Source organism: Trematomus bernacchii, unplaced genomic scaffold (assembly GCF_902827165.1).
Source record: "Trematomus bernacchii unplaced genomic scaffold, fTreBer1.1, whole genome shotgun sequence".
Taxonomy (NCBI): Eukaryota; Metazoa; Chordata; class Actinopteri; order Perciformes; family Nototheniidae; genus Trematomus; species Trematomus bernacchii.
Genome location: NW_022987739.1, coordinates 23,060,948 through 23,088,157, shown reverse-complemented (window position 1 = coordinate 23,088,157; position 27,210 = coordinate 23,060,948). Strand labels below are relative to the sequence as shown.

Sequence of the window (27,210 nt, the reverse complement as noted above, 5' to 3'; positions counted from 1 at the left end):
GTATGACAAAACACGCGCGCGCGCACACACACACACACACACACACACACACACACACACACACACACACACACACACACACACACACACACACACACACACACACACACACACACACACACACACACACACACACACACACACACACACACACACACACACACACACACACACACACACACACACACACACACACACACACACACACACACACACACACACACACACACACACACACACACACCAGCTAATTGGCTCTGTTCTGTTCTACAGAGGCCAAATGAAAACTAGCAAAATGTTGATTGATGTTATCATTGCACACACACACATGCCCTACAGCCACTCAGCCACTCACTGTGCTCTAACTACACTCCATTATGTCCATTAGCCCATCTGCACGCAGATATATGGGGAGATGGAGGGAGACTCTGATGACACAGCCGTCCCACGCAGGACGTAGAGTGTGTGTGTTAGAGTGTGTGTAACGGACAGAAAGTCTGATGGAGAGATAAAAGTGGGTTGGAATCGGAAAGGTGCATCTCTGATCTGTCTCTTCTGAGTGCTCTGTACGTTGTTGAGCCAGCAATATTAAATGTAAGACTCGGGAACAATTATAAATCACAGTCAGTACTTCCTTCTCAAGATTCTAAAAACTGTATTTATACGCCTAAATGTAGAAAATAATCTATGGTTAGGGGCTCACATATAAACATAAAATAAGTAGTCAAATTACAAATGAACATCTTCATAAATAATATGAGCAGGTGTGTACAGAAAAATAATGACATTATTTCTGGTTTAATTATTTATATAACCGTTGGAAACCGTTTTATTACCCAGAAGCTGTTTGTTCTTCTTCTTGGGAAGCGTCTGCATTTACAAAACAGCTGATTAGGAGAGCCATTTTTACATTTAGTATTGCACTTAAATGCATCATTCCTGAAATCCTTAACTCAACCAGTTTCAGAGCTGCAGCGTTTTGTTGATTTGTCAACTTGTGTTAATCAGCAACTATTTCACTTATATGTATTCAGCTTCTGTGCGTGTGTGTGTTTTGCCCACTCTGAATGAAGCACCTCTGCACTGGTCACACTGATGGATGATGATGATGATGGTGCTAACTATATTTTTCAAAGTAAAAACCAGCTGTTGAGCTGCTTTGGGAACCTGGCAACACACCATTTCAAAATGCATGTACCACACACACATACACATACACATACACATACACATACACATACACACACACACACTAATTGGTGCTATTGGCCAGATGGTGCTCTCCAGGAAGTCAGTAATGTCAGTGGTCTGTCTTCTCAAACTGTTTGAAGGCGCTGTCAGCTTACAGGTTGTGTACATACCAAATCTGTATTGAACCTTTTTTACCACAAAATGTTTGTACATCTTACAACGTCCAGAGAAAAACAGCACTATTTATTTGATTGAAATACACTGTAAGACCTTATTCACGCATCCAAATCCAAAAGTAGCAGGCTGCTTCTCATAATTATTGTCTGTTAATCCATAAATCAGGAGAGTTGTCTCCTCCTAAACTCATGATGATGTAATGACACTTCTCTGCCCCCTTGTGGTCACTTGTTCAAAGTGCAGCTCAGGTGCAGTCCTTTTCATACGGGGATCAACACATTGAAATGTTTGTCCAAATAAAGTTACACGGTGTCTTCACACTTTACATCGAGGTTTTCCCGGCTCCTTGCTATTTAATCATTTACTTCCAAAGATGAGACTTGTACTACTAAGACTAAGAGATGAGATTTCCCGTGAAGATAGTGAGCTTAATTAATTTAATTTAAATGGTTGCTTTCCTCTATTTGTTTTGCTACGCTTATCTGTTATATATATCTTTAGGTGTTATCCAACTACTCGTGTTTTGTTAGAATTACTTTTCTTAATTATGTTAGCTCAGTAGTATTTCTCCCCCCTTTCTTATTGTGCTTTTTCATCTTCAAATATTTGGTGCTTCCATTATATGACATTGTGACTTTATGTAAAATGATCTGGGTTTTATACAGTCCTGTGTGCGCAAACATTTTAAATAGTAAAGCCTGAATATGAATCATTTGTAATACTTGGCATGTGTTAGCATGTAGCTTAAAAGCACACCAACAGACACTGTGAACATGAACTCTGATGTTGATGCTGCTTTGTGATGTCACAGTGACACCTGCTGGACACAAAGCTGTACTGACGACACAAGTGCTCGACTGTTTGACATAAATGATAAAACTGTCTTATTGTTGATGATGTTCGCCTTTAATTGGCTCGGAAGTAATCATAAATAATTAAAACATATTTTTGTTTATTTCTCTCTTTCAGAAGGAGCTGAGCCTTCCCAGAAGAGGCAGTTTGTAAGTACCCATCATCCCCCCTTCTGTCTTCTGTCCAATCAGACAGAGCCTGTCCTTTCTGCAGTGTTTGTTTTCACCCTTATAAATGTCATCGGGAAAGCTTTGAGGATGCAATGAACCAAACACAGATACATAAGCTGGTGTCAGGCGCGGTCTTTTGAATGATGGTGAGAGGGAAGCTTGTTTTAATGAAAATGTTCTTTTGATGGCATTCTAAGGAGAGTCTCTATCCAGTGTGCAGCATTCAACTTGAGGCTCTACTCTAGTGTTTGTGAGCATGTTGTTCTTCTATGTTACTCTAAAACATGATGTACTTGTCCTATAAATATCACCAAGAAACATTTCTGTGTTCTTTCCCTCTGAGCTGTTAATCTTTATAAAGTTATACAGAGAGAGCTTCCAGTTAAGGGTTAAAGGACAAAGTTGAAAAGCCACTGAGTCCAGGTTAGTGTGTGTGTTTGTGTGCATGTGGCAGAACAGCTGAGCATCCCTCTGTGTATGATATCAGATCTATTTATATCAGTGTGTGTGTGAGTGTGTGCCAGGAAGCTGATTTATCGTCCTGCTGGAAACGTTCTACATGTTTTGAAACAAAAGTCGAGAGACTTACAGTCCTGCTTCTGATCAACAGATGGAATATAAGATTTCTCATACAAGTGTTCTTATAACTCACTCTGGAGTTTTTCTGTTTCCCTGAGCTACCTTTAAAACACACAAGGGTCGGATAAGGTGCATGTCGTTTAAAGACAATGTGAAACAACAAGCAGCCTATTAGCCAAAGTTAGCAGCAGCCAAACTGCATTGGAGAAACACACATTTTGTATTCAAAGTGGTTTTAATAACAAGGTCCATTTGTTTTGGAGAAGATGAGACCTCTGTGGATCATTTCCCAGTAATAACCTCCTTGTGATGACAAAAACTGTCGATCCAATGATCCAACCTCATCAAACTCTATTTGTTTTGTTTCTTGACACTCATAGCGGTAGGAAACGATACATTGCAAGTTTAATAGACTGAAGATAGAGATATTCACGTTAATCAGGATATATTATTTTATTATTTAGGTTCTGGTCATGTTTTTCTGTGCAGGAATGACCGTTACGCCTCCAAATAAGGCCTGACATACCGTAGGGCTCTTAAGCCAGGATTGCTGGTAACATGACAGAACATGACTGGGCCATTCTACATAGCCAATTATTGCCAGGTGTACTAAGTACTGTATACTACATATGTAAGAAATGTGAGCAAAGATTCTAGGATTAGAACTTTGAATGAAATGCACATCGCCACATAATGCAGAACATTTAACAAAATTGTATAGGTCAAGATGTTGAGCAGTTTCCCACAACCCACAGCATGTTATGAACGCTTCATCTGAAGATTCTCTCTTTTGGTCTGTAGAGAAAATCCTGATTTCTCATTTTCGTTTAGGATCCTAAAGCCGTCAAGTCCAAATTTCAAATAACGTTTTTAATCTTCTATCTCTCCTGTCTTTTAGTATCTCTTTGAAGACACTGGGCTGCTCTATCAGATTATTAATATCAGAGCTGTGTGTGTGTGTGTGTGTGTGTGTGTGTGTGTGTGTGTGTGTGTGTGGTGTGTGTGTGTGTGTGTGTGTGTGTGTTGTGTGTGTGTGTGTGTGTGTGTGTGTGTGTGTGTGTGTGTGTGTGTGTGTGTGTGTGTGTGTGTGTGTGTGTGTGTGTGTGTGTGTGTGTGGTGTGTGTGTGTGTGTGTGTGTGTGTGTGTGTGTGTGTGTGTGTGTGTGTGTGTGTGTGTGTGTGTGTGTGTGTGTGTGTGTGTGTGTGTGTGTGTGTGTGTGTGCATTGATTTGTAGTGTGCGTGATCTTCAGGCTCTGCAGTGAGTTCATAGGCAGTATGAAGCCTCTGTGAGTCCGAGTGGACTTAAAGTGACAGTTAGCCGGCGGTCTGCTCTTTGCCGCTGTTCTTAGTTAAAGGTCCCATGTCATGGCCATTTCTACTGATCATAATTCCATTGTTGAGGTCTACTAGAATAGATTTATATTGTGCAATTTTCCAAACTCACATTGGTTTCTCATACAGCATCTCTGTATAGTATGTGTATTCACTCTCTGTCCTAAACGGCTTGTTGGAGCTCCTGCCCCCCCCCTCCCTGTGACCCCAGTGTGCTCTGATTGGTCAGCTCGCCCACTCTGTTCTGATGAGTCCACCACCGTTACAGCGGAACATCAGTAATTATGTGTTACAATGGCGTTTGTGAGCAACCAGAAAATGACACCAGTAATGACAAACAGATGAGAATGCTGCGTGGGGTCTGGGTGCCGTGTTGGCGGGACGTTGTGGGGCTCGCTGCTCCGCCCTTTGAGACTCGAGGAGTGGACAGTGTGAGCTGGATTACTGGTGTCGTTTCCTGGTTGCTGCGCGGGGTCTGCGAGACAGCGTGACACCACGGAACTCAGCCTGAGTACACGCACACACTCACAGCCTGGAAATCCGCGGAGCCGCGGCTGAGAAAAGATAAGGCTGGGTGAGTGTGTGTGTGTGTGAGGAGCTCGTTACGTCACTATGACCAGGAAGAAAAAAATGGAAAATAAAAATCTCCAACGAGGCGTTCTGGGGCAGCATAGACAGGTCTTTTCTGTGTTAGAGTTTTACTTGCTACAGGGTGTACTTTGAGGGTTTGTGACTCTGCAGACCGTTTACATGCAGAAAAAGCTACACAACACAAGGGGATGGGTAATAACCGGAAAAGCATGACATGGGACCTTTAAGGAAACAGATCAGGGCATCTGATTCCTCTCTGATTTCCTCACGTTGTTTCACTGCTGAGATGCACAGTACTGTATTTAATATGAAATAGAATACTTTATTTTTCATTTGAGAAATGTGGTTTTGTGACGGTTGCCCCATTGGACTCCTTTTGTTAACTTCTGTAACATAGTGACTTCACTTTGTCACACTTGTGCTTCTATTGGCTAGCGCTCCAACACATTGAACACGATAGGCTAAGGGGCGAGACATCTGTAAGCGGTTGACGAATCACGACCAATTCACCCTCTGTCTGGTTTCAGACAGAGGGTGAAAAGAGGTGCTGCAGCACAGGCAGTATGAGAACAATAAAGAGCTTTTTGAACATGAAAGCATGGAGACATAGTAGAGACACAAAATACAAATATGAACTTGAAAAGCATCATTTTAAAGTAAGAATGTTCAATTTACAAAATATAACTTAATTAAGATATTTATACAAACATAATTAGTACAATGTCCAATAAAAGATGAAATAAAATAGAATACAACTATTTGCATGCAAACATAGAAGGTTAAAGAAAAGAAGTGCACATTCTGCTACATTATATAAAACATGTCAATACACAGTGATGTTTCACATTAGAGCTGCTATTTATCCCTTGGTTTCTGTTTTGCTGTTGAAGCTTTCAAACCATTTTCTTTCAAGTCATGACTGTTATTCACTCTACCAAGATCAAAAAGGTGCTATCACAACTTAATACAACATTAATTAGAATGTTCTCTTAGATTAAAATTAGATTTAAAACATGATTCTTACTTCTTCAAATGCATTTTTGATAAAAAGCTTTGTACAGATGGTTGAACTTTGGCCTTCTTTTATACCAACGGCTCACAGAGGACCTTATAGACACAGAGGATACATGTTTGCTGTTGGATATTTTCCTAATTCGATTTGTCTTCATGGGAAATCTGTCAGAAAATCCATGCTTTAAGGTTCCATTTCAAACTGGCCACACACACACACACACACACACACACTCAGGTCCAAGTTGGTGTGTAATGACATCCTTGTGTCCTACAGCTTCTTTTACGTCAGTTTAGTAAACCACATTGTGTGTGTGTGTGTGTGTGTGTGTGTGTGTGTGTGTGTGTGTGTGTGTGTGTGTGTGTGTGTGTGTGTGTGTGTGTGTGTGTGTGTGTGTGTGTGTGTGTGTGTGTGTGTGTGTGTGTGTGTGTGTGTGTGTGTGTGTGTGTGTGTGTGTGTGTGTGTGTGTGTGTGTGTGTGTGTGTGTGTGTGTGTGTGTGTGTGTGTGTGTGTGTGTGTGTGTGTGTGTGTGTGTGTGTGTTCATTCTGGTATTCATTCTGGTATTCAATTACCCGGAAAGAAGGGGAAGCAAAGAGAAAGATTTGGAAAGAGAGAAAGAAGTGATGTCATTGTTTCTTATGGGTTTTTGTTCCGCAGCGCACCATGATTCATTGTTCATAAACAGACAAAACCATACACCAACCAAATGTACGATTCCAGTCACGGATACCAGTTTCAGATTGAGAACTGCATCACTATAAAAAGTAGTGTGTGTGTGTGTAACCCTACCCCCGTCAGAGCCGTCTGTGATCCACTCCATTGTTTATGAATTAGCAATCAGTGAGCTGCATTTAGCCCATTAGGGTCAGCGGTGTCCTGGCTTCTGAGAAACAGGAACAGACCGAGAGGACAGCTGCTCTGATAATACTCTATCATGACAGCGTCCCCAGAGTCAGTGTGTCAGAGAGCGAGACCATTTCCCTGTAAGGTTGTGATCGGTGCTGCAACTTTTCATCTCCTGCAAGTATTCAAAGAGAATAACTAAAGTATTTCTCTGTAAGAAGTTAGTCCCGAATTAATCAACACTAGTCTGTGTTTAGGGCAGTTTCATTCATGCTTCTCAATAATTAGAATTAACTAACCCTCACCCAACTCAATAAACATTTAAAACACATTTTTTATAAATAAAAAAATAAAACCTATAGTTTAAAAAACACATTTTAGCCCAAAGTAAAGTTAGCCTTAAGTTAATAAAGAAATAACATTATTGTATTTATTCTTTTTAAAACAGTAATTTTTGTACTTTAAGAAGTAAACCTGACTTTTATAGTCTTTAAAAAGTAATTCGAAAATAAGTTTACTCTGTCGTCCAACGCAAACTTGTTCCTAAAAACTCAATTATAATAATAAGCAACAAACTGAATCTAGATATACCTACCAACTATCTTGTAAACAAGCCATGTAGCAAATTAAAGGCATTCCTGATTCTGCATTCCTGTCTTTACACAATAAGCTCTAAATAATCAGTATGAAGCAGAACAGAGAACATCTCAGGCTTCCCTCCTGTCTTCATATCCCCGCCTCCCTCCCTCCCCCTCTCTCTCACCCTCCTCCCTCCGTCTGTCTCCCTGTCCTTCTCACGGTACGGTTTTGTTAGGATTCAGTCAGTCCTCTCATGTCACAGCGATCAGACACTCTGAGACTTCCAGGAACTGAGAGGGGGGAACTGATCAAACTGTACCCAGGAAAGGCACTCTGCTCCTGGGGACATGAACTTGGGAGCGTCCCTTGTCTGGTGGAGCTGAGGGTCAGCTACCAACTAGTCTGGACTTAAAGGAATTGGTTCCTCCTTATTATCTGACATGCAGGAGATACTCAAAACTTTTCACATAATTCTTTTTAAAAGTATTTTCTTTCATGAGTTAAATGACTCTGGATTATTCAAAGGAAGACAACATGAGTTGCTCTACTTATTGAGCTGAGCCAAAGATGTGCGTGGTCTGCACGTCACTCCACAGACTGCGAGTGTTTGTGTTTTAGGTTGTGACTCAGCATGCCCATGCTTGTTGGTGAAGAAACACTCTACTCCAGATACCTCACATAACTGTGTGTGTCTCTGTCTGGAGATAAGAGCAGGTGCTGACGCCACACACACACTCTGGTCATTCCTTTATATTTAACAGCCAGTGGTTTGACTCATGGTGTTCTTACCGTGGGACAGTTTTAAGCTGGAGGACGGACAGAACAGAATGTGTTTGACAGGCAGATGAGCTGATGCAGTTCGCTGGATTATTCAAAATTACGGTTGAGCCTTTTGTCCCGGGACACAAGATGAAGAGGAGGAAGGAGAGAGCGGGGGCCCCACACCTTCACCTCCAGTAAGAGTGTGTGTGTGTGTGTGTGTGTGTGGGTGTGTGTGTGTGTGTGGTGTGTGTGTGTGTGTGTGTGTTGTGTGTGTGTGGTGTGTGGTGTGTGTGTGTGTGTGTGTGTGTGTGTGTGTGTGTGTGTGTGTGTGTGTGTGTGTGTGTGTGTGTGTGTGTGTGTGGTGTGTGTGTGTGTGTGTGTGTGTGTGTGTGTGTGTGTGTGTGTGTGTGTGTGTGTGGTTGTGTGGTGTGTGTGTGTGTGTGTGTGTGTGTGTGTGTGTGTGTGTGTGTGTGTGTGTGTGTGTGTGTGTGTGTGAAGAATGCAGACCTGATAAGGCAACCATTTATGTATCTTACATAGTTTTCTTTTTTCTTTGTCAGGACAGTATGTTCACATCCAAATAGAAATGGCCATTGACAAGAACCACTATAGGAAAACATCAATAATATATATTTATTTTTTAAACTACAGTCAAGCTAGCATCATGCAGGCTATACTTGAGCTAAATGCCAACACCAGTATGCTAACATGCCCTCAATACCAATGCTGATGTTCAGTAGGTCATGTTCACCATGGTCAGCATATTATTATTGCATTTAAGCAGGCTAACAATAGCTAATTAGCACTTAAAATTATAGCAAGATTTAGTTAGTTTTGAGGGCATTTGGTAATGAAAACTTTTAGAAATGGATATTTTCACCTTGCAGAAATGTGCCAATGTACTAAAAGATGATGCTGTGGGATGTACATTTAACTCAATGACAACATACATTTAGATATCCTATATCAAACCAATAATTGACTTGATTTAAAGGTGCTTGCACTTTTCAAATGTTCCTATACTCAGAATATTGATGAATCTGATTGAAATATATTGATTTGCCTTTATCTTCAATGTTTTTGCAGACATTTTCTTAGACATTATGAAACATTTGGATGTAAACATACCAATGATCTGCATGCTCTTCTGCCATGATTTGTATGTTTTCTTATTAGTTGTCAATTTGTGTTACTGTCTACATACAGATATGTTGCTGAATATCAGACCATTATAAATGCGTGAGGCCTACATTGTTTTTGTAGCTGCGTCACTAAATATACGGATGTTAACGGGTTCAGCTAGCATCACATACACACGTTCGTAATTTAGTACCTGCATAGTGTACATTCATACTGAGCTGGTGGAACGTAAAACCGTGAGGAGACAGAAACATGAGAAGGTATCAGAGTGAGATGCCAGCAGGGAAGGAAGTTGTTTATAAGCTCCAGTGACCAGCTCTCTATTTCTAAACACATGTCCGTGTTCCCCCCACTGTGAGGGTCATCTGTGGGGGTCATTCATATACTGATTATTATAATTTAAACTTTTAAATAAGGATATTAAATCAAATGAAAATCAAACCAAGTATATAGAATCTACTCATTATTTACAGAAGGTGCATTGCACAAGCTATTAAATGTTTTCAGCGTGTACTTTCTTGCATGGGTAATTTTCCGTCCCTTCTCAGGTATTAATTACAGCCCAGAGCCCCAATTTAGTTAGCCCGCCAATTATAAAGGTCACATCCAAATATAAACTTTGTATGTCAAAGCAGATATCTGGGTATTTGCACATTGTTTTAACTGAATATAATCAACTCACACTTTCTGTGTAATGAGGAAAACGTGGTTAACTTGAATGCCAAAAACCAAAGGAAGGGACGATTCTATTCACCATCTCTCAGTTGCACTTTCGACTTGCTCGTAAAAATCGATGAGACGGAACGCTGTAAAATTGAAACAAATCTTGTAGTATCATACAAAAGTACTTGCGGAAGGTTTAAACTGTCTCACTGCTACACGCCGATCTGATGTTCCTTACATGAATACAGGAAACAAAAAAATCTTTCATATTACCCTCAATTTCCACCATACAGTTCACCACATCTTGTTTTACCCTCTTCTTCTTCAATTGTGTAATGGTTACATATGAACAATTGGCATCACCTGCTTATCTTGATCAACTATGCCCATTTTCGTGAAATTCAGTCAACATTTGTTATACATTTGGATGGAAAACCTGGCAACAGACACATAAAAAAACGTCTTTACAGTCTGGCTGCATATCGTTAAATTGGTCTATGCCTGAGTTGTTCATTCTTGTTTGTTAATTAATCCTGTTGAAATAGTCTTTATTAAACCTGATCTCTAAAAACCTCGACCCTTTGACCTGATCAAACTGCCCCCCCCCCCACTATATGTGACAGCAGCACTGTTAGTCCACTCGCTCGGGGGCCAGATGGCACGACTTACTATTGGATCTAGCATTTCATTATGAAATTGTTTTAATTTTGTTCATGCAATGGACGTGCGGAAACTGTAGCGGTGCACCACAGATGGCCCTACATTATGCACGGGAAACACTGCTCATGCTCAAATCTGAATAGCCCTTGACTTCCCAGCAGGTGGTCTCACCCATTCTGTCCCACCCAGCAGGGGGGGGGGGGGAGACATGGAAGCCACCACCATACGCTCCTCATGCCCTACAGATTGGTGCCAACTGCCATTTGAACTCTGAGGGTGTTTTTAGACCATTTAAATGTAAAAGTCAACCCTATTTTTTCTTCTTCACAATACTTTGGACTTCTTCTTGTGAGAGGTAAAGCAAGGCAACATTTGATATGACTGAGTACAAACATCTCATGGAGTCCTTACTGAGCTCTCTGAAGTTGATCCAGAACTTTCTGTCCAGCTGTTTCCAACCACCATAAGTTATTGTGCGATGCTTCCTGCCTGCTGTGAGGGGGACATCTGCAGGCAGGCAGAGCCGGTGCGGATCAGTGGGCAGAGCCTGGCACGCTGCAGCCTCAAACCCTCAAATCCAGGGGCTGTACGTTCTTACAATATGAGCTCAGTGCTGTCAGCCGCTGTCGAAAAAGGCTATTACCACTCAAAACGCGACTGAAATTTGGGCAGTAAAAGCTGAACTTTTTACTTTACCAAACTATTTCTCGATGGGCATTGTGATCAGTCCATCCTAAATTAAGAAATACATTGTATAGAGTACAAAAAACATATTCATTTGCAAACCTTTCACTATATCCTACCATTCTAACGGACTGACTGTGGCGTTTTTTAAGAGCGATAGCTAGGAATTATGAAAGTTAAACCAAGCTCATGTTCAACTCACTTTTTTACACCAAAGTCTCAGTCGATGAAGTATGAACAAACTTTACACAGATCTTAATTGAGACAGTTTTCTGGAGCCATGATTCAGCCAGAGTTACGTACTTCAGGACATTAAGTTGGTCTCCGATAACATATTATTTTTAGCATGAAGCATCAAAAGGATTGTAGTTAAAACTATTAAAATGACACATCAAAATGTAAAATGGTAGTCCTAAAATGGTGCACTATATTACACGTCTGGGTGTAGCTGGACAGATGGAGGAAAATAGAACAGATAGATGTTTCCACTTAGACTTCTCAACTGCTTTATCAATACAGTTCAGCATTGATGTCTCCTCAAAGCCAACACACACACGGTCAATAAGTCCTCATCACACACTCCTCTATCCTGGCCCTGCTCTCTTCCTCCCCTCTTCATCCTTTCTTCCCCTCCTCCCCCCCTCCCTCCTCTGTTGGCAGAATCTGGTCGCCAGCTCAGCTGCGTTGCCACGGCAACAGCAGCCTCCTCCAGCACCTGCTGTCCCCCACTTCCTTTCATCCCTCCGTCGTTCAGCTCCCCGTCGTCACCCTCTCCCCCCTGTCCTCCTCCTCCCCCTCCCTCTGTTCCTCTGACGGCCCTCTGTCGGCCCCTGTTCACCAGCGAGGAAACCCCTTCCTCTGGAGGTAAGAGGCGTGCTGTGTCACCCCATAACACACCTGTTTGTCAGTAAGTGTGTGTGTGTGTGTCTTCTGTTGGCCCGCTTTAACGACTTTCCTGACCTTCTGTTTTTGTCAGGCGACATTTGCGTTCAGCGTGAAGACTGAGCTGCTGAAAGGGCAGTGAGAGGCAGTCCAACACTAATGACACCTCAACATTAGAGACTTCTCTGGATACTTGAAAGGACACTAGGGAGGTGCTGGAATGAGTCGTAACACCTGGAAATAGTGGGCATTTTAACACTTCTGGTTCTCTCATCTCGAGCACAACTGTTTTTGGTTAGAAGCCCGAAATAGGTTCTGTGTTTAACACAAGTACAAGTTTTTTTACATTGTGTTCTATGACGCAAAACACATCAGAAAATACCACACTTGTGAGAATATGTCATAAAAAGAGCGGTTGTTAACAAGTGACTAATTGAGATTTCTAAACGTCTTCACGTCGATCTCAGTCCGTGAAGTCATGATAGAGTTTGCTTAAAGCCTATTTCTAGCTTTTTACCTCTGCCGATTGCATTTATATTATTATATTATGCTTTAACAATTATAAAAGTAATAATAACAAAACTTGTAAAAGTGTGTTTAGCATACAGTAGATTGTGTTTTCTGCTATATTCGAAGACCCAATAGAAATATCCCATTGATTTTTGTGAAGGGACTTCAGGGTCACTCTACAAAAGTTATTTTAAATACTCAAAGCGATAATCCATAATAAAATAGTTGGTGATTCATCTGATAGTGGACGCCTGCTATATTAGTTCCGGAGCTCTACTCTTTATAACTCTGACGAATATTCAAAGAAGACTGACAGATCAATAAGAGCAATATTAGGATGCGTTGATGCTTTAAAACTGTAATGTTCATTTTGCAAAGTTCCTCAAATTAGAAAATACTAACGTGGCCAAAACTGTCTGAGTATATATTTATAATAAATTGTACCATCTATGGTTTATTTGAGTGTATATCCAACACATTCACAGTCCCATTTGTCGTAAAGAGAAGCAGAAGACCTTGGTTATAATGATGATAACTGGCGTGACTTTAGCCTTTTTACCACATTTAGGGTCATTGGATGTTCAGTAGATTCTAATCTAATTATTTTCCGGGATTTTTCGTCTTGCATGCTTATTGCATTTCCTCCCTGTCTTGAAGTAAGGAACATCTCTTCTTGATTGCATCTCTATTTCATCTTGAACAGTAATAGAAATAAGTTACGGTAAATATAACTGATGCAATTCACTGGTGGAATCAAACCCTATCTCCCTATACACATCTCTACTCTAATAACCAGTCTGTCCCCGCTCTGCCTTTTGCTGAACCCAATAAGAGCTCCACTCAGGAACAGAGGGGTGAGAAGAAGAAAAGAGCATCCGAGAGGGGGGGGAGGGAGGGAGGGGGCTCTGCTGAGCGGAGAGAGAGAGAGAGAGAGAGAGAGAGAGAGGAGAGAATAGACACACCAGCAACTCTAACACACTCATGCTGGTGTGACAGGTGGGAGCCAGCGTCTGTTTGCAGAGTGTGTTAAAGCGATGGTCGCACGTCTGCGTTAGCATGTCTGACTCCTGGACGGTGCTCTCCAATTTCTCACTGCCCGAGAGGAGCATGCTGCGGCGCTCCAAGAGGTACTCGCTTATTTTCACTCCATCTATAAATATTCGTATTAGTTCAGATGTTTCCCGTCTCTGCTATAGCCTCTTTTCCTCCCCTCCTTTCATTTTTCTCTCTCAATTAGCTGTTTGTAGTCATCTCTTTTTCAATTTCTGCCGCTCCATCTCCCTCCTCTTCCTCTTTGCATGTATTAGATGCTCAGCAGGAGTTGCTCCAGTGAAGGTCAGCTAACAGGATTTGTCGTTTGAAGGATAAACAGGACTCTCTGTCTCACTGTGTGTTTGTGTTTATAGGAATCACACCTCACACTGCTGGGATGTTTACCAGAACTGCTCCGTGCGTGTCCTTTAGAATCTAATGTTCTCTATCTGCGTACCTTTAACCAGTTCATGATGCAAATCCAGTTTGCAAGGCACAATTTGGCATTTGTGCGTGACAACATTGTCGTTATTTATCCTCTTATTTTGCGTTACCTCAGCTGACCTCCCCTCTCTCTTTCTCTTCTGTCACTCAGTCAGAAGCAGCTTCTCCGGCAGGAAAGAGAAGCCAACACAGAGCTGTACTTATCACTGTGAGGAAGCAATTTTCTTCCTCCTCCCTGTAATAACAGGGTATAACTGCCACACTCACACACACACACACACACACACACACACACACACACACACAGACACACACACACACACACACACCACAGATTTCTTCATCTGTCGCCGCCTCCTGTTGTGTGCAGTTAGTCTCGGCAGTATTTTTAAAAGAGAAAGAGCCTGTGAAGTGACTCCTGCGTAGCAACAGTTTTTGGATTGGGAGGATGGAGCTGGCTTAGAGCTGTAATCAGGACAAAATTGATTCTTGGCTCCCACAGAAAATAGTTGAAGCGAAGGGTAATTTTAACACCAGTTATCATATCCAGTTCAAAAGCATAGTAATTATGGCTCCGCCCATCGCTTGGCTTTCTGTTTCCTGACCATGTCTTCGGATGTGTCAAACAAACAGGACTACTTGCTTCTCCACCCATAAGGCTCATATTCACTTCCTATCTAATGCAGGATGTTTCTGCTTCTTTTTGCCATAATATAGTCAATGAATTTTCAATTTTTTGTATTGATAAAATGCTTTAAAAAAGAAGTTCATTGTGTCTGCACCTCATACATGTTTGCATCTAGTGCTTAATGTGCTCTCCCGACGTTGCTCACATGTCTCCATTTTCTCTTATTATCACTCGCCAGATGCTTACGGTTTTAATTTGATCAATTTCCAAGATTAACATATCAACACCTGTGCGGATCTATTAAGAGAAAGGTGGTAATGCCTATCTCTAGGCAGATGCTCACAGCTCCCAAAGTTTAGCAAGTGAAATGGTTCATCTGACTTCCTGTTGGCAGGATTATCGGAACGGAATTTGTCTTCCCATTCCCCTTTTTCGTTACTATCAAATGGGGGCTTTGTATGTGAGAGTAACCCCTTAAGCAAAAAAGCCCCTCCTGATAAATGCAACTTATATTAGAATATAAGTTTTTTTTATGTATTGGATCTTTATGGTGTTTTAGTGAAAACAATATGAAACACGTTGAATGAAGGCCCAGTCATCTTCACTTTCAATTCCATAAATGGAATACAGAAATGTAACTGTATCAAACTAAAAGGACACAAACCATTTGAATTATACTATTTGATGGTATAATCATTTTTGTCAAAAAGTACAGTTCTGGTCTGAACTCGCTTAAAACATATAATTACTTTGTTTTACCTTTTTAGTGCAGAATATTTCACAGTAGTGGGGTTGTATACATGCTCTGCTAATTTACAGGCATATAGTATAGTTTGATACTTTTCGGACTGTGAAAACATGTTGTTTCTCATTTGATAAACTTAGCCAAAGTTTGGAGCATAACATTTCCCTTACACTTACAGTAGGAGAAGAAAGTGTAAAATGGGTCAAAATGTTCCATTTTAAACTTTTTACCAGATGATTATACAACTTTAATACTTGAAAGGTTTTGATGCACAGTGCAGCCGACACATTCCTTATTAAAAATGTATTGCTGTAAATCAACCAAAAGTAGTCCCTTTATCAACAGATCGTCATTTTATAACTTAGAAAACAAAGGCAATAGGCACAAGGCCAAATGAGAGTTGCATTTTAGTGTAATGTGTTTTTTCTTAGGGGCGTGAACCCAATAACACTAACTCATAGAAGAGCAGAAAGCAAGTGAATAAAGTGGAATCCACACACACACAGCCACACACTCTGAGGTGTTACATTGATTTCCTGTGGTGGCTGTAACCCCAGAAACACATTATTGAGTGGACTTTTGGAAATGAGTTTAGCTGTAGATCTTATCCACATCCACTCGCCTGATGCCTCGTGTGTGTGTGTGCTTGTGTGTGTGTCAGGTAGTTTAGTTTAACACCCACACAGCTGTTTGCACATCGCTAGTTTCCACTATCTCCTGTTAGCGCTGTCACATCGCCGTATGCTTCTGTGTGTCTTGTGAGTTTTACAGTGGCAAAGTTATTACATTCTGAGGCTATATGCAGTCGCACCTATCGCTGGTAAAACCTGAGTAAACACACATTTGCAAACATACAGTACATGCCAGCTCTATAATTCTACTATTTATGTCGTTTACTGTTGAGATCTTGACTTGTTTTTTCTCTCAAGTACTGCACATAAATCCAACAGACCTACAATTTGTGAATATAAAATGCAGTTCTCACACATGGAAAACAACAGCATTGGGAATTTACTTTTTAGTTTTCAATTTCAATTTACTTGGAGTAATGAAACTGCATTTAAAAAAAGAATCCCACCATAAATACTTATCCAGGTAACATTTCTACTAAAAAGCAATAAATAATGTATTTGGGAATAAGAAGCTAAATATGATCTCATATCTGTGTGTGGTACAAATCTGCAAACAAGCCGTTGTTACATTAGCTTATAGAGGTGGGATTTACCAGATGACCCACTATAGAATAAAATCATGATAGTCACAATAACACTTTCCACTATACTGAGCGATAGTGACAACATACATTTGGATTCAAATGCATTTTATAAACGTCTGTTTTATCTAATAAGTCAACATGATGAATGACCAATACTTGCTAGTCATGTATCGCTACCATATTGCTATGCAAAATATTGAGCTACTATGGTCAACCGCTACCTTCCATAACTATCCCCTTAGCGCCCTGAAGCAGGAACGAAACATCTACAGGTCATTGTTGACCCTGGACATTCATCACATGTTGTAACGTGTTTGTTTACTTCCAATCTGTGAGGAAAGAAGTGAGTGTCATGTTTCTTATTCTTGAAGAACAACATGTTATCTGTGCAGATTCTGTGATTCCCAGGTCACAAGATACGCTCGCTAAGCCTCAGTCACTGCAGGGACTGGTCAATAAGAAATAGCATGTCACTCCTTCAGAAAATACAAATTGAACTTTTTTGTGGATTAAACAAATGAGATACAGAACATTAATCAGAGAGCTTTAGAGGTGTTAGTGTATGCATTTCAAACTTTGGAAAGATCCAGGCTAGCGATGAGTTTGATATTGATCTTCTCATCTCACATCGGAGAGAAAGCAAATAAGCATATTTCCCACAGTCTTGAACATATTATTATTTTTTAAATGGCCGTTTAGAGGTACTGCTCTTTGCCCGTAATGCCGCCATGGAAACATAACATCTTTTTGAATCCTCAACCACGCTTAGGGAAAAAATCATGACCAATTTTTGCTCATAAAAGCCGCTTCAGTCAGAGAAAGCAATGAAAGTGAGCAGCAGCACTCAGTCACTGTGCTCATACTTGACAGGCTGCTGCTTTCATGGTGATGAGAGGCACTTAAAAGCCCTCTTCTCACACACACACACACACACACACACACACACACACACACACACACACACACACACACACACACACACACATGCTCCCACAAATATGTTGCCTTCAGTCAGTTCTGCATAATGGAAAAATGTTTCCCAGCAGGGATCCAAAAACGCCTGCAGGAGAATAAAGAACTAGACCAGTTTCTCTGAGAGTGAAAGTGTGCTGCATCAGCTACATTGGTGTGTAAACATGTCAGAAACAAGTCACGTTTGGTGCGTGCCTGTCAACCTATACTATACTATAGGTGGAGTTGTCTTGCTTCCTCTGTACATCTTCCACCAGAAGCAGAATCATTCAGAAGTTGAACACTTAAAATCTTTTTAGTGTTCTCAAAACTTCTGTCCCCTTTTATTATACTCACCCCGAATTTGACAGGCACTTTAGAAGCCTTGGACTGGCTCATATTTAAATCCATACTCATGAGGCCGCCTCTGAACTTTATTCATTAGCCAGTGAACCGCAGCAGAGTGAGCGACAGTCGCCGTAAATTAACCAAAAACTCAGCGCTGCTTCTATCTCAGTGGGACTTTGAGTGGCAACTTTATGTCCTTCCATTTTAAAGGTTGTTCTCTTGTGTCAATTCTTCCTTTCTTATCGGGCCCCTATTGTCTTTCGTCTGCGCTGTACAGTACTGTATGTCCTTTAGCTCCGCTTCAGTGGAGCAGATCAACTCTTATCAGTCCAACTTCACTTTTTCTCAAATGTCACGATCAACTAAAAACCTCTTACAAGATGAAGTGATTACCACAAAGTCCCTGCACTTGTATGATCTAAATGACAGTTTCCTCATAAATTCATAGAAATTAACTAAGTATGTTATTGTAAATTATAAAAGGATATTTGGTCTCAAAATAGAGGCAGTGTTGTATCCCAGAGAATTCATTCCTATCCTTACTATAGTAAGCTAGAGAGTATTTTAGTTGTTGCACAGCAGGTCAGCTTATAATGAGAAATGTGTCTGCAGGGGAGCGTAAAGTTCATTCGTGTGAAGATTAAAATGTCCCATTAAATTTCATTTTTCCCAGGGTTCAAATGATCTCAGTTTTAGCTGATATTATCAGTTTCTACAAGTGAAATGTCTTTAAAAGTCAAACTATCTTCACAAACTCAACACAAATGCCAAAGCTTTAAGAGTTCAGAGAAAATGGGAGGCGTGTGGCGCAGTGGATAGAGCCTTGGTATGGGGATCAGATAGTCACAGGTTCAAACCCCACTGCAGTCAGCATGTCGTTGTGTCCCTGGGCAAGACACTTCACCCCAAAATTGCTCCTGTGGGGATTGCCCACAGTATTGAGTATGTAAGTCGCTTTGGATAAAAGCGTCTAACAAGTGACATGTAATGTAATGTAAAATACAGATTGCTATCACATTTTTTGCAAAATTGAGAAAGCAGTAAACATCACTCTAGTGTTTATATGGGTCTATGTGTCAGACGATGAAATTCCCTGAACACACATCACTGAATATCCAACATGGCAGCTCATCCGTCATACAGGAGTGTGTTTGTGTGTAGACCGCATGCTATGCTCAAACCGCTGATGCTGCACACCTCAACAGATGGCAGGACACACACGTACACACTGCATGCCACATCCACATCACATGCAGTAAATATTTGTCACATGGGCATGTGGATTTTACACAATCTTGTCATAGACTCTTGGTGTCCCCCTGCATGCACACTTATACTTTAGTAGCATGCAAACACACAAAATAAAACATTTGCAGCCCCTTACCCTAAATCTTACCTTATTCTAAGCCAAACATAACCTTGAATGTCAAAATGGTCCCCACAGATACAGGAATACAAAATCACAAATATAGAAAAGATAAAGAGCTCCAAAAACATGTTGAGGCGTCACGCTGATTATTCAACTGTAACGAAGATTTCAGCCTTAATTGCTTCACGTGTCTAGTGATCATCTCGGCACGTTCGTCCTGTCACAAACACTTGCTACACAACTACATAATTACAGCAAGCAGCTGCGATGGGCCAATTAACGCCACAAAAATGCCGTAAGTGTTAACATACCTGCCGTTACTGCAAGAATCTGTCAGAAGGGTGTAATTTCTTTCGAGAAGTACAATCAGTAACTCCTCAAGGAAGGAGTTCTACCCACTTTCTTAGTAGTTTGAACATACGTTATTTAAGGTAAAGAAATAGACAGAGACAGACACTAAACTCAAATACTTCAAGGATGAGGTTGTTAATTATGGGCTCAATGAGTAATGGCCAAAGGGTATAGAAAATACCTGCTTATTTGGAGATTGCAACCAATTACAATACAGCCTTTGACCGTCGAATTCAGAAGAAAAAGGAAATCATATTGTTTTTTGTAAATAGACTGTATATAGCACCTGACTGTACCCATCTGTCTAATCGTTTTGAGTACATTTATGATAATAGATAAATAAATAGTTTGATAATACCCTGAATTCTCAAGAACAGTTTTACATTTCTAAACTTCATCAAGACAAGTGCAACAAAAAAGTACCCTTTTTAAATCAGGATATGGCTTCTCATCTTTCTGCAATAAAGATTTGATTTTGTTTAGTCTGCATTCCAAACGACAATTTAAGAGTTGCTAATTGGAGATTGTTGAAGTGAAGCAGCACTCAGGCTGATACACAATATGAGACCGTGCTATCAGCCAATTAGAGACATTGTTTTGTGCAATGTCATCATTATATGTAATGAACAGGAAAGGGCCCAGTATAGATCCCTGAGGAAGACCATTCAGATGTATTGACTGGCTCACTATTTGGGTTGAAGTTGTGATGGTTTACACTGACAATAGAGCATCTGTTACATTTCATCATACTCTGCAAGTATGTTTTTTGGAATAGAGAGGTGGCAGCTGTAGAATTATGTTACTTTAGATAAACATCGTCCCAGGCAGGCATCAAAGTGAACTTTTCCATCTGTCATTTCCTCTAAATGTAACAAGCCTCGCCTCAAGTCATTACGCACATGCTCCGCTCGGAGCTTCAGAGCAAACAAGAAAGTGGGAAAATCCTGAGAGCTCGACCTGCGCTCGTGTTGGAGCTGTTAGGTGTGAAGGCTGCCGCTTCAACTCCTCCTCTTCCCATCTGTCTGGGGATGGATGTCACAGCTTTAAAGCAGATTGCTTTTTTTTTTTTCTCCACAAACATCTTTTGCACAGCAGTGTGTGCACACCCCCACACACAGATATACATATACACAACAAACATCATCTCAAGTCCAGAGGGGAGCTGGAGTGTAACCATCTTACTGCAGGATCACCATCATAATGACTCTACAGCCATTAGCAGTTGAGCCTGGGTCGACATTTTCTAATAGAATAGATGTTTTCTAACAGCTGAATTTACTGACAACCTATTCCTAGTACAATATTCATATTTTTCCAGCCGAAACAAATACAGTTTCTTTCATGATCAAGCTAAAAAAAACATAGAATAAGACAAAACATTTGTCATTTAATTATGCCCAGATGAAAATTCATACAATGGATTAAGATGAATTATAGTAATGCTGTTTCAACGGTATCGTCTATAATCATGTGTTTAGTAGATAGATGTGCATATTGTGTAATTAAAATGTCATGTCACTTTAGAATTGGTGCTGTTGTCTCCTCTTGAAGATCGGTGACAAATTACAGTAATTGTCCAGTCCGGGCTGCCGTACCCAGTGTTCATATTGTTATTAGAAACTGACGGAGTGCCTCATCTGTTTTGTATCATTATCATTAATCCTAAGGTTATTGGCTGCAGCATTTTAGCTTCTTTGTACTAGAACATTTGTACAAAACAAAAGTATTTGACTTGCTGAAGGTGAACTGAAAGACGCTGGCTGTGTGTTGCACAGTTGCATCTGTGATTGCCACTACCTGATGTGTTTGTGTGTCCTCCTCACTGTCCTCTGGTGTGAAGGACAGAGTGAGGAACGCAGCTCTCGTTTCAGTTCAACTGTAACATCCGTGAAAGCTGCACACACACCTTTACGTAGTCTAATGTGATCAGATGTGGGTCTGACGGCCAGAGAGTCGACACCTGCTGTTACTGACACAGAGGAGTGTTTGGACACGTTTGTAAACATTACAAATGACAGACCTTTACATTCAGGATATTGTGAGAGTTGTGTATACCTAACCTGTGTCAGACAAGTGACTGTTTTCTTTACCCAATGCGGAGAATTGTCATAAGAAGAGAAACCAGCTTTACAAAATCAGTGATAACAAATCTGTGTTTGCTTCATTGCAAAGCTCCTTGGAATTGTTGCTGTTCCAGTTTTTATGCAGACAATACACTTCTCTACTTTATTGATTTTAACATCCAAACGTTGATGATTCACTAATCTGAGCTTGTTTGTTGCACACAGCTGTCGGACGAGCAACAGGAAGAGCCTTATTGTGACATCCAGCACCTCGCCGACGCTGCCACGACCACACTCCCCTCTGCATGGACACACAGGTAACACACACACACACACACACAAATATCTGTGCTCGCTCTGACACTTGAAACAGTAAGCAGCTTGAAAACAAATGAAAACTATTTTTCAAGCTCCCTTCTCACCAGCCAGCTAAAGTCCAATGGATGATGTTATTTATTTTGCATCGTACGGCAGACCTTTGCCAGTCAATTTGTGGGGAACTCTTGCAACCGGCAACACATAACCAAGCTATTTAAACATTTCCAAACGTTCCTTTTAAAATAAAAAAATGTCACACTTTAAATTAGTCACCTATTATGCAAAATGCACTTTTTGATGTATTTTATACATAAATATGTGTCCTCGGTGTGTAAGGAGACTCACAAAGTGTCAGCAAGTACAACCCTCTCTCTTTTCCTCCTTACCCACATCTCTAAAAACAGGGGTAGAATCAGCACTTTTGTAACAGGGCTGAAATGGAGGGGTACGAGGCATGGGTGATCTGTTTGATATTTTGAGCAAAACACTTCAGACACATGTTTTGTATAGATATGGCCCTATATAAATTGTTCAAATATAGCATAATAGATGAGCTTTAATTCATCCTGTGGGGACATTGAATAGCCACACATTTGTATAGCATATTGCCAAGCAGTAGTCGGTATATCTCCTTTGATGTGTTGAACACACAGACATCACCATCTTTGGTCACCATTGGTAGCATTGTTAAAATAAATGACAAGAAAACAAGAATCTTTTTTAGTTCAAGGTGTTTCTGATTTTAATTTCTTGCTAAAGGGTGTTTGAAGCAACAGCAGGTGACGTGTGTTACATGAAGTCGTGTTGTTTACAATCACACACCAACAAAGCTCAATTAACAGCTGAGACTGCTCATTGAGCACGACACAGCGAGGTAGTTGATTTCTTCAATGAATGCACAAGCCGACATTCTGTAGGCTGCAGACTGTTAAGGTCTTGAAGAATGACTTAAATGTGTCAGGTTTATTTTGAGTTCTTATTTGAATGACACAACGACCTCCACCTCCAGCTGTTAACATAACGCACTGTTCCCCGTAAATGTAGAATGTCATAAAACTGTCAACACGTGCTCTTCTTAAACAGATTGATTAGGCCATGTGGGAATAAACAGATCATATAAATTCAGCTCGGGACAAATTGATACTAACATTGCTGCACGAGCCTGATTGATATATTGGCATAGCCGCCTGATATGTAGCGTATCACAATATATCTGAAAGCACTGACAAGTTTTATGTTTTAACCGTAAAATGTCCCACTTCTACACATCATGACCACTACACTTTAAAGTCTACATTTGATGGAGCCTTTAACAAATGTGTAGCTATACTATCTTTATCTGCATCCAACATCAGTTCTTTTATTGGTTGGACTCTTGGTCCAATTGTCTAAGTTAGTAGAAAGTGTAAGGTACTTATCAAGTGCAAAACATCGGGTTGTCTCCAACCTTTCAAATGTGAAGATTTGCTGGCTCCGCAACATCTGTGGCTAGAGGCATCATGTTTTCAGGCTTTCCATCCATACCACTTTTGTTACCATGATATGTCAGGAATGTCTGGCACAATCGCTCACTTTGTCTCAACGATAAACTTTTTAGGTTTTAGTTGGTCAAAGGTCAAAGTCACTGTGACCTCAGGTCCATACCAGTCTTAAGAGCAGGGTTTTTTGCTAATTTATAAAACGTGCAATTGATTTAACTCATTAGATTTTGGTGGTCAGAGGTGAAGGTCCACAACACGAAAATGCATATGCTAAATATGACAATTTCACACAAAAATATCCAACAGGCCAAAATGATAAGGTGATAACATTTTGGACACAATTGGGTGTAAACAGCAACTTAGCTGCTTTGACAGTAGAATCCAAACATGACGCTGTAATTATAATTATGTATTTTGGGGTATGTGATTTGCCAGCCAACCAATCAGAGCAGACTGGGCTCTGGTTTCAGACAGAGGGTGAAAAGAGGTGCTGCATCAGTATGAGAACAATAAAGACTTTCTGTAAACATGTCACAGAAGAAGCACAAAATACAAATATGAATATAAAAGTTTAAGTTGATATCTAAAAGTTTTAAATGAGCTCTATGATATTTTAATTGTATTTTTTCACAGTTTTTGATATCCAAGAGATAAACATCTGTTAATCTTTTGACTCTTGTAATGCATCTCAGGTCAGCTGTGTTAAACAAATGATCTCAGAGCACATTTTCCCCCACACACATATTATTGAACATCTGTCGAAGCACATTTGATATGTGTGCTACTACGTATGGGTTTGTGTGTGTAGTGACAAATGAAATGCGTGCTGACAGGATTTTTGTCTAACACGTTTGACAGCATGTAAGACACAAGCACACAAAACCCCCAATTCCACCTCCAGCAACCCACCCACTGTAGCCCCTTCAGATGTAAAGAGAGGCAGAGATGGAAAATAGATGAACGACAGCGATATTGATTGATGGGGACTGAGGGGGAGCGAGCGACAGAGTAGAAATATAGATTGGAGGGCTGGAATAAAAAATGGATTGGTGACAGCGACTGAATGGGAGGAGAGAAAGACGGCATGATGGATATGAAAGATGGAGAGATGGTAAAATATCGACAATAATATCTGACTCACAGAGAGAGGGAGAGATACTTGTTGACAGTGTGTGTTTGTGCTCGGCTCACTGACAGCCCAACACTTCTCATTTCCTGCTCAGGAAATAATGGAACGCGCCAGCCTGTCAGTCACACCGCCCACAAACACACTTACACACACACACACACACACACACACACACACACACACACACACACACACACACACACACACACACACACACACACACACACACACACACACACACACACACACACACACACACACACACACACACACACACACACACACACACACACACACACACACACACACACACACACACGAAGGGGTTTTGTTCAAATGTCCTTTATCTCAAGGAAGTTGTGATTTAAGAACACTTAAGAAAGTACTGTAGCCCTCTTTTTTACCCACCAAGCAATATTAGTTCTAACATTTGTTGTAACTCCTCCTTGCATCGAATGTTGTAACATAACATAACATTTGGTTATGTCCTAATGAGGCTGTAAAGAGCTGATGCTTTTGTGAATTATACTTATTCTAAGTATCAATCATTATAAAATCTGGGTCACATTTATGGTTATTATGTACTGTAGCTGCCGTGAGCCCATAGTTGACTGTAATGAGATTTCATATGAAACACCTTTCATATAAAAATGAAACGTATAAACTCCACTTAGACTAAATATGCAATATTAGTGTGGCCCTTATTTGTGAGTTTTGACATTGTATGTATAATGAAATGAATGAATAACTGTAATAGTTTCAGCCTCAGAGATGGAAAGTAAGGGTGCATGACAGGGTGTGAAACTTTTGAAATTCAGGATTAACTGTGAAACCATGCTTATAACAAATGGATTCTTGTTACAATACTTGCAGTTGCTAATTTCCTTATCAAGCTCATGGTCCCTAACAAATGCGGTTTGACGAGTGTTTAAAATACGTTTTGCCCTATTACTGTAAAGCGACCATGGGTCCCTTGAAAGGCGCTATATAAATGCAAGCTATTATTATTATTATTATTATTATTATTATTATATTTAAAGAAAAGGTATATCAACTGATAATTGCAATAATTAAAACACACAAAGGAAAACCTAAGGAGACAAACGTTTCATGCTAAACTAGCTCAAAACAACAAAAGCCATTTACTATTTTTCAATTATGAATGGCTTCAATAATACAAATAAGTTAAACACGTTTTTTTTAATAATTGGTGGGCTTTTTGTTTCTTAGACACTATAAATAAAACTGAATTTTACAAAGAAATATCACATAAAGCTGGTATTTGTTTGATTTCTATTTTTAACACACAATAATACTTTCCCCACCTTAAGGATCATTTAGGTTTTTTGTAGAAAAAAATAAACACACAAGATTATCAATCGATTTTCTTGACTAGTTTCCCCCCCACCCATACACGAGAGCAGGTGGTGGTGTGGGTGCAGCATCCATAAACTCTGTCCTTCTTTCCCTCCATCGCTTCCTCTTTTTGTCCTTCCTGACACCAGACTGCTGTGGCTGCTGTGTTGCCATGGTAACATTGCACAGTCCTGTCACTCTGTGTCCCAGGCCCTGCAGAGGAAATAAATACTGCTAAATAAACAACACTAATTGTCTCTCCTGTTGCTTCTGTTCATGGTGATGCATTTCGGTTTGTTCAATGAGCTATCTGCCTTGAGTTTGATGTTACCTCCCTATACACTAACACTTATACAGCAACCTTTATCTAGTCTAATCCAAGGCTGTGATATTGCACTGTTGGCTGCTATTTGACTAATTAATATGCACCATCGGAGGCCATTAAAACATTCCTTTCATTCCCACGGACCGTCTTTATACAAAGATGATTGCCTTTTTTTCCCTCTCAATCTCACTCGGAGTCCAATCATGAAATTCATCTTGGTTTCAAATCATCCATTCATTTACCGCTAATCAAATGGAGATTCCTGAAAGACTAATATCCTGAGGGGGCTGATGAGGACCAATCCTCTCAAAGACGACTTTTATGAAATGTTGAAAGTCTGCATAAATCCCCTGTTTCCTCTCTCGCATTCTTCCTGCCTTTTTTTTTTGCTACTTTCATTTTCGGACCTTTCCTCCTATTCTCTACTTTTCAACATGTGCATCTTCATTTAAACTTTCCCTCCACACCACCTTGAACTTTCCTCTCGTCTTTCTATGCTGTCGACGATCTGTTATTTTGTAAAGGCCATGCGATGATTGGCAGCCGCGTGTGCTCTGACTTCTGATGAATTCTGTCAAACAACCCGTCTTTGTAATTGTAATGAAGGACAGAAAGAAAGACAGCAGGGATTCAAGCTTTTCTCTCCGTCTTGTCACACACTCCTGAGGAAGTTTTTCTTTTTTCCGCCCCCTCCCCAATTATAGCTGCATTGTGTTATCCCAACCGCACTCTCCCTGGAGAGGCAGCGAGACTGAAGAGGCACAAAGCAGATAATACATTTGCATGTTTCTCATATGCCGGTGTATTTTTTTGTCTTTGCTAAAGT

At 40.4% G+C, this 27,210-nt stretch overlaps 1 protein-coding gene across 7 annotated transcripts in view; it reads left to right on the top strand.

The window, feature by feature from the left end:
- mast2 (microtubule associated serine/threonine kinase 2) overlaps window positions 1-27,210 on the top strand; it is a 203,219-nt gene that overhangs the window by 131,082 nt on the left and 44,927 nt on the right. For 3 of the 7 annotated variants that reach the window (XM_034147305.1, XM_034147304.1, XM_034147308.1), the window contains 2 exons: window positions 2,338-2,369; window positions 22,001-22,092. In XM_034147305.1, the coding sequence (XP_034003196.1) occupies window positions 2,338-2,369; window positions 22,001-22,092 (124 nt within the window). Of the gene's footprint in view, window positions 1-2,337; window positions 2,370-7,592; window positions 8,284-11,896; window positions 12,101-22,000; window positions 22,093-27,210 lie in introns of those variants that run through there. The other 4 variants (XM_034147303.1, XM_034147302.1, XM_034147306.1 and 1 more) reach the window with 3 other exon arrangements.